The 15,285-nt window shown below is 44.4% G+C and overlaps 1 protein-coding gene across 3 annotated transcripts in view; it reads right to left on the reverse strand.

Annotated features, from left to right (window-relative positions):
* The window catches only part of Gripap1 (GRIP1 associated protein 1), a 51,416-nt gene extending 36,685 nt beyond the window's left edge, over positions 1-14,731 (reverse strand). For 2 of the 3 annotated variants that reach the window (XM_045140672.1, XM_004670085.2), the window contains exons 1-7: positions 14,678-14,731; positions 10,560-10,626; positions 10,360-10,421; positions 7,169-7,195; positions 6,285-6,392; positions 1,316-1,466; positions 34-218 (exon numbers count right to left, since the gene is read on the reverse strand). In XM_045140672.1, the coding sequence (XP_044996607.1) occupies positions 34-218; positions 1,316-1,466; positions 6,285-6,392; positions 7,169-7,195; positions 10,360-10,421; positions 10,560-10,626; positions 14,678-14,719 (642 nt within the window). In that variant the 5' untranslated portion in view covers positions 14,720-14,731. Of the gene's footprint in view, positions 1-33; positions 219-1,315; positions 1,467-6,284; positions 6,393-7,168; positions 7,196-10,359; positions 10,422-10,559; positions 10,627-14,404; positions 14,648-14,677 lie in introns of those variants that run through there. The other variant, XM_045140673.1, reaches the window with a different exon arrangement.
* Between the last annotated feature and the right edge of the window lie 554 nt (positions 14,732-15,285).

A 15,285-nucleotide genomic window follows, 5' to 3' on the forward strand; every position in this document is an offset into this window, starting at 1 on the left:
TCAGCAACCCATTCCCAAGAGATTCAGATTTACCTCCAAGCCTTGCAGCTGCTCCCACAGCAATCTCTTTTCTTCTTTTTCCATTTCCCATTTTAGCTCCACTTCTGCCAGTGGCACAGGGGCTAGAACTGTAGGGTTTGGATCCCCTGGGGGATCTCCTTGACTCTTAATGATAGCTGAGGACCTCACAGCCTCTTTTCCATAGCGCTCCTGCAGAGCTGGTGGGTAAAACAAGAGTACATGATGGGGCTGGAGAGATTGCTCAGTGGTTAAAGGTGCTTGCTTGCAAAGCCTGATGGCCAAGGTTCAATTGCCCAGTACCCACATAAAGCCAGATGCACAAAGTGGCACGTGTATCTGCAGTTCATTTGCAGTGGCAGGAGGCCCTGGCACACCCACACCCATTCTCTCTCTCTCTCCTTAGAAATAAATAAAATATTGAAATAACAAAAAAAGAGTACATGATGGATGAGGCAGCCTTTGGGGTCTTTTGTCATGTCTCAAGTAAAAGGAAAACTATCCTATAACCAAAACCCTCATCGATGCCTCTCACACATCATTTTATTTTTACTTATTTATTATTTATTTATTTATTTATTTTGCTTTTCTGAGGTAGGGTCTCACTCTAGCCCAGGCTGACCTGCAATTCACTATGTAGCCTCAGGGTGGCCTCGAACTCATGGCAATCCTCCTACCTCTGCCTCCCGAGTGTTGGGATTAAAGGCATGCATCACCACGCCTGGCTTCACACATCATTTTAAAGCCCTACCAACCTCTCAAATCCTGTCTATTAGGTTCCACAGATGATCTAAATTATAATTAAATGATAATTCCCATACATATTGTACCTAGTCTCACTGCAGATCATGGACCCAGAACCCAGCACCACTTAAGCCCCAACTGCTCACCAAAGGTCCAAGCATGGGGATCTTCCCGTACCACCAAACTGTCTTTCACTTTCATCTCAAAGCCTCTTTAGAATCTGGGTCAGAATTTTCCCATTGCTCTTTCATTCACTTTCTCCACTTAACTGGATCTCCTTTTCAACATTTGCTCCGTACCAGGCCCTGAGCTAAATGCAAACCACCTTCATCTCTACTACTATCTTCCCGGGGCGATATTCTTGTGTATTCTACAGGTGAGCGACCTCTCACTCAGAGGTGAAATGGTTTCTAAAATCCAAAGCTACATACCAGTGCATGGCAAGACCAAGCCTCATTTTGAAGTTTTCCTCCTTCCTCTGAAAAGATGATACCCTTCCTTGCTCTACTCAAAGACCTGAGGTCCCTGAACCCCCAGGAAGGCCTTCAGGCACCTGCCATGTTCTTTTGCAAGGTTGTATTCTCCGCCTGCAGTCTTAGCAGCTCCCCGTCCACATGTGGCCCAGCTTGAATAGGCACTGTTCCAGCAGCCCCTTCTTTCAGTTGCTGGTTCTCCAGCTCCAGCTGCTCCAGCTGGCTGCAGAGCTGAGCAGGGGGAGAGATACGACAGAGAAGCAGCAGATTAGAACACTACTCAGGGAATACATCACTTGGCCACACAGTTTTCAATTCATTTAATTCCCACAAGAACTCTATGATGTAGGCACTCTCATATGTCACAGATAAAGACACTGAGGCACATAGATAAATTTGTGGAAAGCTATTATATATCCTGGATCAACCACCCAAGGACAACTTTCTCTCAGCCCAGGCAGTTCTTACACTATCAGCCTTTGGCTTTGGAGAGGTATGTCATCTAAATAAAAGTGAGGCCTCTGCTCACCTCCTGAATTTTCACAAGAATGATCCTTCAACTCTACTTTCAGATAAGATTACTGGGACTCACAGAGAATTTTAATTTTTTTTTTCGAGGTAGGGTTTTGCTCTAGCCCAGGCTGACCTGTAACTCACTATGTAGTCTCAACGTGACCTTGAACTCATGATGATCCTCCTAACCTCTGCCTCCCGAGTGCTGGGATTAAAGGCATGCATCACCATGCCCAGCTCGAGAATTTTAATTTTTACTGTCTGGGAAATAACATTACTTCTTTCGTCCATTTCTTCATCTGACTTCTGTGTGTCCTTCAGTGTTCTGCTTAGATGTCACCTTTAAAGTAGCATCCCTCAAAACAGAAATTCCAGTATTTTATCATGCTAGGGTTAAAGGTGTTCACTTATTTCTTACCTACGTATTAATCACAATTAAATTATATTTCATCTGTGGTTTTGGTACCTTGAGACAAGATCTCACTATGTAGCTCAGGATGGGCTTAAACTCAGTCTTCTAGCCTCAGCCTTCCAAGTGCTGAAATTATAGTAATCTACCACTGTGCCCAACAAAGTCTTATTTCATAACATAGAGTCATAAAACAGATAAGAATCGGAAACCAGATTGCTTGTCTGTGAATTCTTACTATACCATTTACTATCTGGGTGACAAATTACTCACTCTCCCTAGGGCTCAGTTTTCCTCATCTGTTAAATAGGGATACTAAAAATATCTTATAATTGTGCTGCAGGAATTAAATGAATAAACAATGTAGGGCACTTCAAACAGGAACAGGTATATAGGGAATGTCATATGGGGAACTATCACAACTACTGCACAGCTGCTTACCGTGCTACAGTTTTCTTTCCATCCTACTCTCAGAATATAAGTTACCCAAAAGTTGGGCCCATCCTGTGCAGCTCACAACTTTCTGTCAGAATACAGAACACCAAGAAGGGTCCTTCAACTATTTGTCAAAGGAAAACTGAGCTGAAATTTGTTTAGCAGACTTTAGCCCAGGTCTCCCTGTGAGAACCACCAGAGCCTGGGAGAAATAAAAAGGGAACTACAAAAGAAGTCTCAAAGCTAGGCGTGGTGGTGCACACCTTTAATCCTAGCACTCAGGAGGCAGAGGTAGGAGGATCACTGTGAGTTCAAGACCACCCTGAGACTACATAGCGAATTCCAGGTCAGCCTGAGCTAGAGCGACCCTACCTTGGGGAAAAAAGTCTCTAGTCCAATGTCCCATTGTCCAGTCCAGAGCAATGCAGGTAGAACTTACATGAACAAAATTTATGGAAAAATGACTGCCCTGACTCACCCCACAAGAACCACAAGGTCTGGAGATTGCTCAGTGGTTAAAAGCACTTGCTTGCAAAACCTGATAGCAGGGGTTTAATTCCCCATAAAGCCAGATGCACAAAGTGACACATGCATCTAGAGTGTGTTTGCAGTGGCAAGAGGCTATGGTCTGCCTCTCTCTCTCTCTTTCTCTCTCTCAAATAAATAAATATATATATATTTAAAATAACTACTGAACAACAACAACAACAAAAAAAAACAGAAATAAAAGAAAAGGATTATCTAGCCAGGCATGGTGGCACATGTCTCTAATCCCAGGTAGGAGGATTGCCATGAGTTCGAGGCCACCCTGAGACTACATAGTGAATTCTAGTTCAGCCTGAGCTAGAGTAAAACCCTACCTTGAAAATCAAAAAAATAAAAATAAAAATAAAAATAAAAATAAATAAAAAACAGGAGCTGGAGAGATGGATTAGTGGTTAAGGTGTTGGCCTAAAAAGCCAAAGGTCCCAGGTTTGATTCCCCACTACTCACATAAATCCAGATGCACAAGGTGGCACATGTGTCTAGAGTTTGTGCAGTGGCTAGAGGCCCTGGCGTGCCCATTCTCTTTCTCTCTCTCTCTCTCTCTCTCTCTCTCTCTCTCTCTCTCTTTCTCTATTTGTCTCTTTTTCTCTCTCTCAAATAAATAAGTAAAATACATAAAAAAATAATGAGGGGGCTGGAGAGATGCTTTAGTGGCTAAGTGCTTGCCTGTGAAGCCCAAGGACTCCGATTTGAGGCTCCATTCCCCAGGACCAACGTGAGCCAGATGCACAAGGTGGCACATGTATCTGAAGTTCATTTGCAGTGGCTGGAGGCCCTGGTGCACCCATTCTCTCTCTCTTTCTCTCTCTCTCTCTCTCTCTCTCTCTCTCTCCCTCTCTCCCTCTTTCTCTGTCTGTTGCTCTCAAATAAATAATTAAAAAATAAATAAAAAGACAATGAAGACTAGGCTTGGTGGTGCACTCCTTTAATCCCAGCACTTGGGAGGCAGAGGTAGGAGGATCACCTTGAGTTCAAGGCTACCCTGACTACATACTGAATTCTAGGTCAGCCTGAGCTAGAATGCGATCGTACCTCAAAAATCTAAACAAAGTCTGGGCATGGGAGCGCATGCCTTTAATACCAACACTAGAGAGGCAGAGGTAGGAGGATCACCATGAGTTCTAGGCCACCTTGAGATTTCATAGTGAATTCCAGGTCAGCCTGGGCTACTGCAAGACCCTACCAAGAAGAGAAAAGAAAGAAAAAGATAATGAAATAATGCCATTAGTGAACACTTCCATAGCAGATACTCTGCACAAGGCTTTGTTATAAATGACTTACATATATTTACCCATTTAATCCTCACAGATGTATTAAAAGGCAGATATTGCTAGCATTTCTATTCTATTCTATTTTATTCTAGGTCTTCTGGTTCCAGAGTCCCTCCTCACAGTTACTCTTTCTTAAATTGCCTTTGCAGGCATGTTACCTGCTGAAAGGTTGTTTTCTATTTATTTTTATTTTATTTGGGGGATTTTTTTGAGGTAGGGTCTTACTCTAGCCCAGGCTGACCTGGAATTTACTATGTAGTCTCAGGGTGGCCTCCAACTCATGGCAATCCTCCTATCCCTGCCTCCCAAATGCTAGGATTAAAGGTATGCACCACCATGCCTGGCTGGCAGATGTATTTTTTAAGGCTGACCTGGAACTCACTCTGTAGCCCAGGCTAGCCTTGAACCCACAGTGATCCTCGTACCTCTCAGCCTGCCAAGTGCTGGTATTAAAGATGTGTGCTACCATGTCCAGCTGGGTCTATTTTTTAAGCAGTATATTCTCATCAGGTGAAGTCCTGAAAATATCAATTTTTTTACTAGAGTGTTTTTTTTTTCTTAAAACACATTGAAAATTTACAACAGGGCTGGAGGGATGGCTTAGCAGTTAAGGCACTTGCCTGTGAAGCCTATGTACCCAGGTTCAAGTCCCCAGAACATGCATGATCAGCTATGGATATAGAAGACTAGCAAGAGAATAAAAAAGACAGTGTATTTCCTTGTAAATATTTATTTTTCTACCCATAGATTGGTGCTGCTTTCAGCTGGTGTAAGAGAAGTTTGTCTTTGCCATGGGCAGAGGTTAATGCAGGGATACCTATCTGGCTAAACTACTAAATAAATGACTATTGCTTGCTCAACCCTAAACAGGACATCTATATCACCTTCTCCTAGACTCAGGAGACATTGTGGAAGAAAGGATGGAGAGAATGTAAGAGCTGGAGGACAGTGACAAGTGTGTAGAGCACTGTCTTCTAGATATAACATGGACGTTACACTCATGAGCTCACAGCAGCTGTGGATTCTTGTACAAAATTGAGCCTGTCAACATTCCATCACAGATAGGGGAGGAGCTCATAGGACCCCATCCCTCCCAGAGGAGCTACTGGCAGTTAATAGTTGCTGGCAGAGGTAGAGTCATGTTCTTCAGTGAGTCAGCCACTGGTATATTACCCATACTCCAGTAAATAAACCCCCACCTATGTTCATGCATGCAACCTAGTGGGTCACACAAAAAAGACTTGAACGTAGGAAGGGAACTAGACAGAAAGGAGTTTAGCAGGAGTAGGAGGGAGAAAAGGTTAATGTGTGGGTGAATATGATCAAAATATATTTCATGTATGAAGTTGTCAAAAAGGCAATGTATTTTTTAAAAAAGATAATTTCTCCAATTGCCCAGTAGGGACAGAAACAGAACAGTAAAATCAGTGAGGAGATGGATAGACAATCCATGATGAATAGCCTAAAGAAATGGAATCCCAGGCTAATGTCAGACAAAGGGAAGAAAAATAAAGAGAAAGCAGCTCAAACACCTTTCCATCCCACATTAAACCTAAGAAGTTTACTTAAGGCCCCACAACACACTGGTGCTCTGCAGCATTCACCCCACATTATACACATGACAGCTTGAACTTCAAAGGAACCAAACGATCTCAGGGCTAAAGCCTTCTAATTCCGCCAGCATGGTCCCACCTGTCAATTTAGTGGTTCCAGCAGCAGACTAGGGCCTGCTTCAGCACCATGGACAGCACTCCAAGTCCCGCCCCTGTCCAAACACCCTCTGATGCTGCTGCGTTTCAGCATAGGTGACCCCTAACCATGCATATATCAGTATAGCATTCCCAATCCCCCCTCATCTATCCCAGGCACCAGCACCTTGCTGAACTCGGCCATAAGTGTACTGTTCTGCAAACGGAAGTCCTCCTCCTGGCTGTGCAGCTTTGCCTGCAGCATCTCATTTTCACTCAGCAGTACCTCCACTTCCTGCAGTGGCAGACACGGGCCAGGACTCCAATGGGGGCAGAAAGAATGGGTAGGTAGGCAAAGGAAGAGAGACGGAGAAAACGGCAAAGTGCAGGAGGTATTTGGGGTACAGAAAATGAGGCAATATATAGGAAGAGAGACATAGAAAAGAATAAAGTCAGAGAAAGGGTAAAAGAGGTAGGGAGAAGGAAAAATGGAGAGGGAGAGATAAACAGGAGAGAAGTGAGGTGAAGAAGATAGAGAAAGACAATGATTGGGAGAAAGATGTTAGAGATGAGGAAAGGGGAAAGACAGGGAAGGAGAGAGGGATCAGGAAGGACAGAAAAAAAGAAGCAAGAAGACAGGAACAGGAAAAACAACAAAGAAAAAATAGAACAGAGATAAGAAAGGGAGTTAGGGAAAGAAAGGAGGGAAGAACATAGAGAAATAGGAGAAAGAAAAAAATCAGAAGTCAGAGATTAAAAAAAAAGAAAAGCAGAAAAGAAAAATGACAGGGGGAAAGACAGACAATGGAAAAGTGGAGGAGAGAAACAAGTGAAAGAAGGAACCAAAAATAAAAACAGAGATATATATAGAGAAACTCAAAGAGAATAAAGAGAAAGGGAGGAAGAGAAACAAAGAATGCAAGATAAACACAGGAAAATAAAGACAGAAATAAATAGCAGTAAGGAAGTTGCAGATACAAGGGCACACATAGATAAAGAAAGGCCACCAAATAGAAATATTCCCACTAAGACAGCATTACAGACATATTCGCCCATCATGGGCCCTCTTACCTGAGCTTTCTTGCTCTTGCTTAGTGCCTAAAAGGAAGGGTGGAAGAGAGCTGAGATGAATAGCAATGGACCTCTCTGTATGGAGACTATTGGGGCAAATGTTAAGGGAAGGCAATGATGACAGGGGTTGTGACATGGGACTATCTTTTTTTTTTTTTCTTGCAATCTTTGCTGGGCTTGCACCACCACACCTAGCTAAGATTGTCATCTCTATGGGCTCCAAATTGCTATGAAAGTTCTATGCTTAAAAATACTCCTGCCAGGGCTGGAGAGATGGCTTAGCGGTTAAGCGCTTGCCTGTGAAGCCTAAGGACCCCAGTTCGAGGCTTGGTTCCCCAGGTCCCACGTAGGGGGCGCATGCGTCTGGAGTTCGTTTGCAGTGGCTGGAAGCCCTGGCTCGCCCATTCTCTCTCTCTCCCTCTATCTGTCTTTCTCTCTGTCTGTCACTCTCAAAATAAATAAAAAATGAACAAAATATTTTTAAAAAAATACTCCTGCCAGCTGGACGTGGTGGTGCATGCCTTTAATCCCAGCTCTCAGGAGGATTGCCGTGAGTTTGAGGCCACCTTGAGACTACATAGTGAATTCCAGGTCAGCCTGAGCTAGCATGAGACCCTAGCTCAAAAAACTAAAAGAAAAAAAGAAAGAAAAAAGTGCTTCATCTCATTTTACCAACAGAATCAGGACAAAGGTAGGAGCATAAGGCAGCAATGAGGAGAGTGTAGGAGGCAAATTCAAGGCAAATTTACTAATAGACTAAACAATTTAATTTAAAAAGTTGGGGTGGGGGGCTGGAGAGATGGCTTAGTGGTTAAGCGCTTGCCTGTGAAGCCCAAGGACCTCGGTTCAAGGCTCAATTCCCCAAGACCCATGTTAGCCAGATGCACAAGGGGGTGCATGCATCTGGAGTTCATTTGTAGTGGCTGGAGGCCCTGGCACGCCCATTCTCCCTCTCTCTCTATCTGCCTCTTTCTTTCTCTGTCTTTCGCTGTCATAAATAAAATAAACAAAAAAATTAAAAAATAAATAAAAATAAAAAGTTAGTGGGCAGCCTTGGCTACAGTGAGACCCTATCTCAAAAAAAAAGTTAGTAGAGAGAGATGGAGAGTTACTGGAGAGATGGTTCGGTGGTTAAGGCAATTGCTTACAATGCCTGATGGCCCAGGTTCAATTCAATTCCCCAGTACCCATGTAAAGCCTGATGTACAAAGTGGCACATGCATCTGAAGTTTGTTTGGAGTGGCTACAGGCCCTGCCACACCCATTCTTTCTGTCTCCTGACTTTCTCTCTGTGTTTGCAAATAAAATAAGTAAATAACTTAAAATTTAAAAAAAGTTCTTCGGCTGGTAAGATGGCTTAGCAGTTAAGGTACATGCCTGTGAAGCTTAAGGACCCAGGTTTGATTCCCTAGTACCCATGCAAGCCAGAGGCACAAGGTGACACATTCATCTGTAGTTTGTATGCAGTGACTGGAGGTCCTGGTGTACCCATTTTCTCTATCTGCCTCATTCTTAATCTCTCTCTAATAAATAAATAATATATTTTTAAAACTCTCAAGCTGGGCGTGGTGGTGTATACCTTTAATCCCAGCACTTGGAAGGCAGAGGTAAGAGAATTGCCATGAGTTTGAGGTCACCCTAAGAGTATGTACTGAATTCCTGGTCAGCCTGAGCTAGAGTGAGACCCTACCTTGAAAAACTTAAAAAAAAAAAATCTCAAAGAAGGTTCCTCAGTTTGCTATTTTTTTCTTAATTCTGCTGAAGTAATTCATTAATTTAATTTTTTATGTATTTTTCCGATTCTTTTAAAAAATATATTTATTTGAGAAAAAGAGGCAGAGAGAGAGAGAAAGAGAGAGGGAAAGAATGGATATGCCAGGGCCTCTAGCCACTGCAAACGAACTCCAGATGCATATGTTCCCTTGTGCATCTGGCTTACATGGGTCCTCGAGAATTGAACTGGGATCCTTTGGCTTTGCAGGAAAATGCCTTAACCACTAAGCCATCTCTCCAGCCCTTGTATGTATTTTTGAGACTGGGTCTTGCTATGTAGCCAAGGCTGGTCTTGAGCTCATAATCTGACTCACCCTCCTGACTGCTAGGTTTACAGGTATGTGCCACCATGCCTGGCTTTGCATAATTATTAATTTTAAGTTACTCTTTCTTTTCTTTTTTGTTTTGTTTCTCGAGGTAGGGTCTCACTGTAGCCCAGGCTGACCCATAATTCACTATGTAGTCTCCAGTTGACCTCAAACTCACAGCAATCCTCCTACCTCTGCCTCCTGAGTACCAGAATTAAAGGCATGCACCCCATGCCCAGCTAACTAAGTTTTTAAATATTTTCATTTATTTATTTACTTATTTTAGAGAGAGAGAAAGAGGCTGATAGGAAAAGAGTGGGTGTGCCAGGACCTACAACCACTGCAAATGAACTCCATATGCATGCGCCATCTTGTGCATGAGGCTTTACATGGGTAGTGGGAAATCAAACCTGGGTCCTTAGGCTTTACAGGCAAGCGCCTTAACTGCTGAGCCATCTCTCCAGCCCAGATTTTTTTTTTTAATTTTTCAAGGTAGGTTGTCCTGGAATTCATTATGTAGTCTCAGGGTGGCCTCAAACTCATGGCAATCCTCCTACCTCTGCCTCCAGAGTGCTGGGATTAAAGGTGTGTGCCACCATGCCTGGCTCAGAATTTTTTATTTTATATATATATATATTTTTTTGTTTTGTTTTGTTTTGAGGTAGGGTTTCACTCTAGCCCAGGCTGACCTGGAACTCACTCTGTAGTTCCAAACTGGCCTTGAACTCACAACAAGCCTCCTACCTCTGCCTCTCGAGTGCTGGGATTAAAGCTGTGCACCACCAAGCCCAGCTGAGAATTTTTTTAAATGGCTACAAGAGGTGGGCATGGTGGCACATGCCTTTAATCCCAGTATTTGGGAGGCAGAGGTAAGAGGATCAACATTAGTTCAAGGCCACCATGAGACTACATAATGAATTCCAGGTCAGCCTGGGGTAGAGTGAAACCCTACCTCAAAAAAACCAAAAAAAAAAAAAATGGCTACAAGAAAGCACATGTAACATTAAGTATAGATCACTGTAGGTGTTCGTTCACTGGCTAGATAAATGAGTCAGATGGAGAGAGGGAAGAAGGAGTAGGTGGATGGTGGGTGGACTGAGGGTGAGGTACCTTCTGAGCTTTACTGAACTCCTTATCCAGGTAGGCGACCTTCTGTCGAAGACTGGAAAGTTCTGGTGTGGGGAAAGTAGGGAATCTCAGGCTCAGGCAGTGGAAAAGGAGCTGAAGGGCCTTCCTACCAGGCCTCTAAGGGAAAACCTTGGCCTCTATCCCTTCAAAGCATCCCATTTAATGACAACCAATTGGCTCACCAACACCATTCTTTCGTAGTTCATCTGAAAGCTGGTAGTTGTTTGTTCGGAGTTCCAGGAGCTGAGCCTTTGGAGGAAGCAAAAAGACTTGTCAAGAAAGCATGCCTCCTCCCATCATGATGCATCAAGCCCCCAACTCCTATGAACAGGAGCAGGACCCTCTAGATGTCACCTTAGCCACTCCTTAAGATCTCTGCATGCTGCATCCTAAGTGAACTGCCAGATTCTAAGCCCCTGCCCTACCTTTTCCAGCTCCACTTATAACCATAGTCAGGCTCATCTCTCTCCATTTCCCCAACCAGCCCACTCTGCACTTGGGCCACTACAGGGTGTTGACAGACAGACTCCCTATATGTGCAGAGTAAAAAAATCCCTCCTTATATCTGGGCATGGTGGTTCCTTTAATACCAGCACTCGGGAGGCTGAGGTAAGAGGATCCCATGGGTTCCAGGCCAGCCTGGACTAGATTGACACCCTTCCTGGAAAAGACAAAGAAAAATATCCATCCTCATTACCCTGGAAAACCTTGGCACACACTGAACACTGTCCTGCCCAAACCTGGAGGCCCCTGAGGGCAAAGGGCAGAAGACTGCCTTCCTATCTCTTTCCCAAGGGAAGAAGTTCTAGTATTTACCTCCCCAACTTTCATGGAGTTTAGGAAGCTTTCCAGGGTCCTTCCACTCCTAAGGGTCTCAAAACATGCCCATGACTTTTCAAGAATTAAAAGAAAGTGGGCTGGAGAGATGACACAATGATTAAAGTCACTTGCTTGCAAAGCCTGATGGCCCGGGGTTCAAATCCTCAGTACCCAGGTAAAGCCAGATGAACAAAGTGGAGCATGTGTCTGGAGTTTGTTTGCAGTGGTGAGAGGCCCTGGTAAACCCATACTCTCTTTTTCTCCCTTCCTCTCTGTCTCCCTCCTTCTCTCTCTGCTTGCAAATAAATAATAAATAAAATATTTTAAAACATTTATTTTATTGTATTGTATTTGTGAGAGAGAGAGAATGGGTGCACCAGGGCCTTCAGCTGCTGCAAATGAACTCCAGGTGCATGCACCACCTTGTGCATCTGGCTTATGTGGGTCCTGGGGAATCAAACCTGGGTCATTTGGCTTTGCAGGCAAGCACTTTAACAACTAAGCCACTCATCCAGCCTAAATAAAATAATTTAAAATAAAAAGAATTAAGAGAGGGCTGGAGTGATGGGACACTTTCCTGAGAAGCCTAAGGACCTAGGTTCAATTCCCCAGTACCCATGTAAGTCAGGTGTACAGGGTGGCACATGCATCTGGGGTTCGTTTACAGTGGCTGGAGGCCCTGGAGTGCCCATTCTCTCTCTCTCTCTCCCTCCCTCCCTCCCTCCCTCCCTCCCTCTCTCTCTCTCTCTTTCCCTTTCTATCTTTCTCAAATAAATAAGAAAGCCATATATATATAGGCTTTTCAAGGTAGGGTTTCGCTGTAGCCCAGGCTGGTCTGAAATTCACTGGGTAGTCTTAGGATGGCCTTGAACTCATAGTGATCCTCCTACCTCTGCCTCCCAAGTGCTGGGATTAAAAGCATGAAGCACCATGCCTGACAGAAAGCTACATTAAAAAAATTGTGGGGGGCTGGAGAGATGGCTTAGCGGTTAAGCACTTGCCTGTGAAGCCTAAGGACCCCGGTTCGAGGCTCGGTTCCCCAGATCCCACGTTAGCCAGATGCACAAGGGGGCGCACGCGTCTGGAGTTCGTTTGCAGAGGCTGGAAGCCCTGGCGCGCCCATTCTCTCTCTCTCCCTCTATCTGTCTTTCTCTCTGTGTCTGTCGCTCTCAAATAAATAAATAAATAAAAAATGAACAAAAAAAATATTTAAAAAAAAAAAAAAATTGTGGGGCTAGAGAGATGAGTTAGCAGTTAAGGTGTTTGCCTGCAAAGCCAAAGGAACCAGGTTTGATTCTCCAGGACCATGGAAGCCAGATGCACAAGGTGGCACATGCATCTGGAGTTTGTTTGCAGTGGCTAGATTTGCTCTTTCTCTTTCATACATAAATAAATAAAATATTTAAAAACAAAGAATTGGGGCTGGAGAGATGGTTTAGCAGTTAAGGTGCTTGCCTGCAATGGCAAAGGAGCCAGGTTTGATTCCCCAAGACTCATATAAGCCAGATGCTTCTGGAATTTGTCTGCAGTGGCTGGAGGCCCTGACATGCCCATTCTCTCTCTCAGGTAAATTTAAACAAAAAGGCATGGTGATGAATTTCTTTCATCCCAGCACTAGGGAGGCAGAGGTAATAGGATCACTATGAGTTCAAGACCACATAGTAAATCACATAGGGAATTCCAGGTCAGCCTGGACTAGAGTGAGACCCTCCCTCAAAAAGCAAACCAAAAAAAAAAAAAAAGAATTAAGGAAAAACAAAGCATGGGTCATATCCAACAGTATATCTACCAGCCTTGTAAAGAGCCCTAAGACAGGTTCTTCCAAGAGCCACTATCCTAGGTTTCCTATCCCACCAGGACCTTTCACATACTCCAAAGCACCAGCCTGTAGTCCAGGATCCCTGTGTAAGTTCCTCTGCATCTCCTTATCACCTCTTGCAAGACAGTCCCTCCTGACCATTTGTGGTCTACCTCTTGAGATTAATAAATGCGAATTTGCCACTCTGCTCCCCCCCCAAAACAAAGCCAAAGCATCAGACACCACTCCTATCCCCATTTTGGTCTGCTCAAGGCTAGAGGTGGTCTTTACAGAATCATTCTTGCCCTGTCCTTCCCAGGACCCAGTTAGTTAGCATCTCTCTAAGTCCTGGTCTAATTTGAATACCTTCCTACTCCCTTGGGAGTCCCTCCCCAAAGAGCCCAATGGATTTTCCCCACACAGCCCAGTAAGGTCAGTCTTCCTCACTAAGTGTCCATCTACTCCTCACAGATGTTCCGTTATGACCCAATGGGATGACCCTATTAGGGTTTCTCAAATACAAGGTGGGCCAGTTGGATTACTCTTACTGGCTCAGAATCCCCTGCACTGGTTACAGTGATCATCTTCATTCATGGGCCAATGGTCTTACCCTTACATCCCCAGTGTACCTCATACAGGAAGGACAATAAGATGACTTCTAACTAAAAAGTTCTTTCACCCCCCCAGCCACAGGAGTCCACTCGGGGTTTCCCCCTTTCAGAGACTTCCCCAGTGAGTGACTCTCTCAAGAAGGGTCCACTCAGCCCAGCTTGGTGGTTCACTCCTTTAATTCCAGCACTTGGGAGGCAGAGGGAGGAAGACTACTGAGTTCAAGGCCGGCCTGGAACTACAGAGAGTGAGTGCCAGATTAATCTAGGCTAGTGTGAGACCCTACCTCAGGAAAAAAAAAAAAAAAAAAAGGTCCACTCAAGGTGCAATACTATCATTCCATCTCAGAGACTCCCTGAAAAGAATCAAGTGGTCTGAATATGATGTCAAGTATCTCCCAAAAATCCAATGATCTCCTTCCTCTCCACTTTTACCTCTTCTGGTCCTTCCCCCAATAGGAGTTAATGGTTGTACCTATTCAGGGCCCTTTACACCCCAGGTCGAAAAGGATCACCACGAACCATCCCATAACACTGTCCCCTCTTATGATCACCAAGGGAACAGCAACTCCACCTCTACAGAACATATCCGGGATCTTTCCTAAATCCCCCGACATAATGGAATATTCCCCAAACTTTCCACCTCCCAAGAGCTCATGGTATTGCCTTCTCAAGGGCTCCCTCACCATGACGCAAATGGCCCAAAGCTCTCTTCCTTCCTCTCCAAACAAAATGGTTTCGCCTTCTCAGGCTTTCCATCCTTCAAAGTCTAACATTATCACCCCCTGTTGACAGTACTTACCGCACACGAACCCAAAGGTCTCGCCTCCCGCCCCAGACTGAGAAGGTATCGCCTATTCAAGGACACTCTCCCCTGCCTACAAGGCTAGCAGAATACAACCTTCAGAACCCTGATAGAATCTCTGAAGTCTCGCCATTCGGAGCCTCGACTTCTCTTCTCCAGACTAATCCTTTAGACTCAAGGTTTGTCCTAACCACAACCTCCGATGGCTCGACTCCTCTCTACCCAGCCCCAACTGCCTATCCCAGCGGTCTTTCCCATGGCTAGAGGCACCTGCATCCGCTGAAACTCCTCTTCAGACAGAGCTTGCGCCATGTTCCCCCCGCCCCCCGCCAGCTTTCTACGCAGGCGCAGCGTGTGCCTTCTGTCAGTGTTAAGGAAGGACTGAACCACTGACCAGAAATGGAGGGGGAAAAACCTAAAAGTTCTGCATTTACGAGACAGAAAGAAGAGAATAATACTGGCAGGGCAGACTAATTTAATTTCACGCTCACGTTTTACCTGACTGTAAAACATGTGGTATATCTTTTAAGCTTAATAGATGAGCCATTGTTGTGCGACATTATGAATCCCTGTCTCATGGGTGGACTCGTCGCTAGAGAAGGGTTTGCCGACAGAAAATCACCCTTCCGCGGTACTTCTTTAATAAGAAAGGTGACTTAATAACCATGGAAATTGAAAGCGGAAGCTTTCTAGCCCTACCCCTGGTGACCCCAGAGGGGAATCCTGCCTCTTGTAAAGTCCTTGAACGCCCCTCCCCGTTTTTTAAATATCTGACAATGTTTTTGCTAACACGATGTTGTATACCTTGTTAGGTAAAGGAGCTAGCCTCAGATAAACTAAAAATACCCGAGAAAAAAGAATGGCAGTGGAGAAAAAAA

Source organism: Jaculus jaculus, chromosome X (genome assembly GCF_020740685.1).
Source record: "Jaculus jaculus isolate mJacJac1 chromosome X, mJacJac1.mat.Y.cur, whole genome shotgun sequence".
NCBI lineage: Eukaryota > Metazoa > Chordata > Mammalia > Rodentia > Dipodidae > Jaculus > Jaculus jaculus.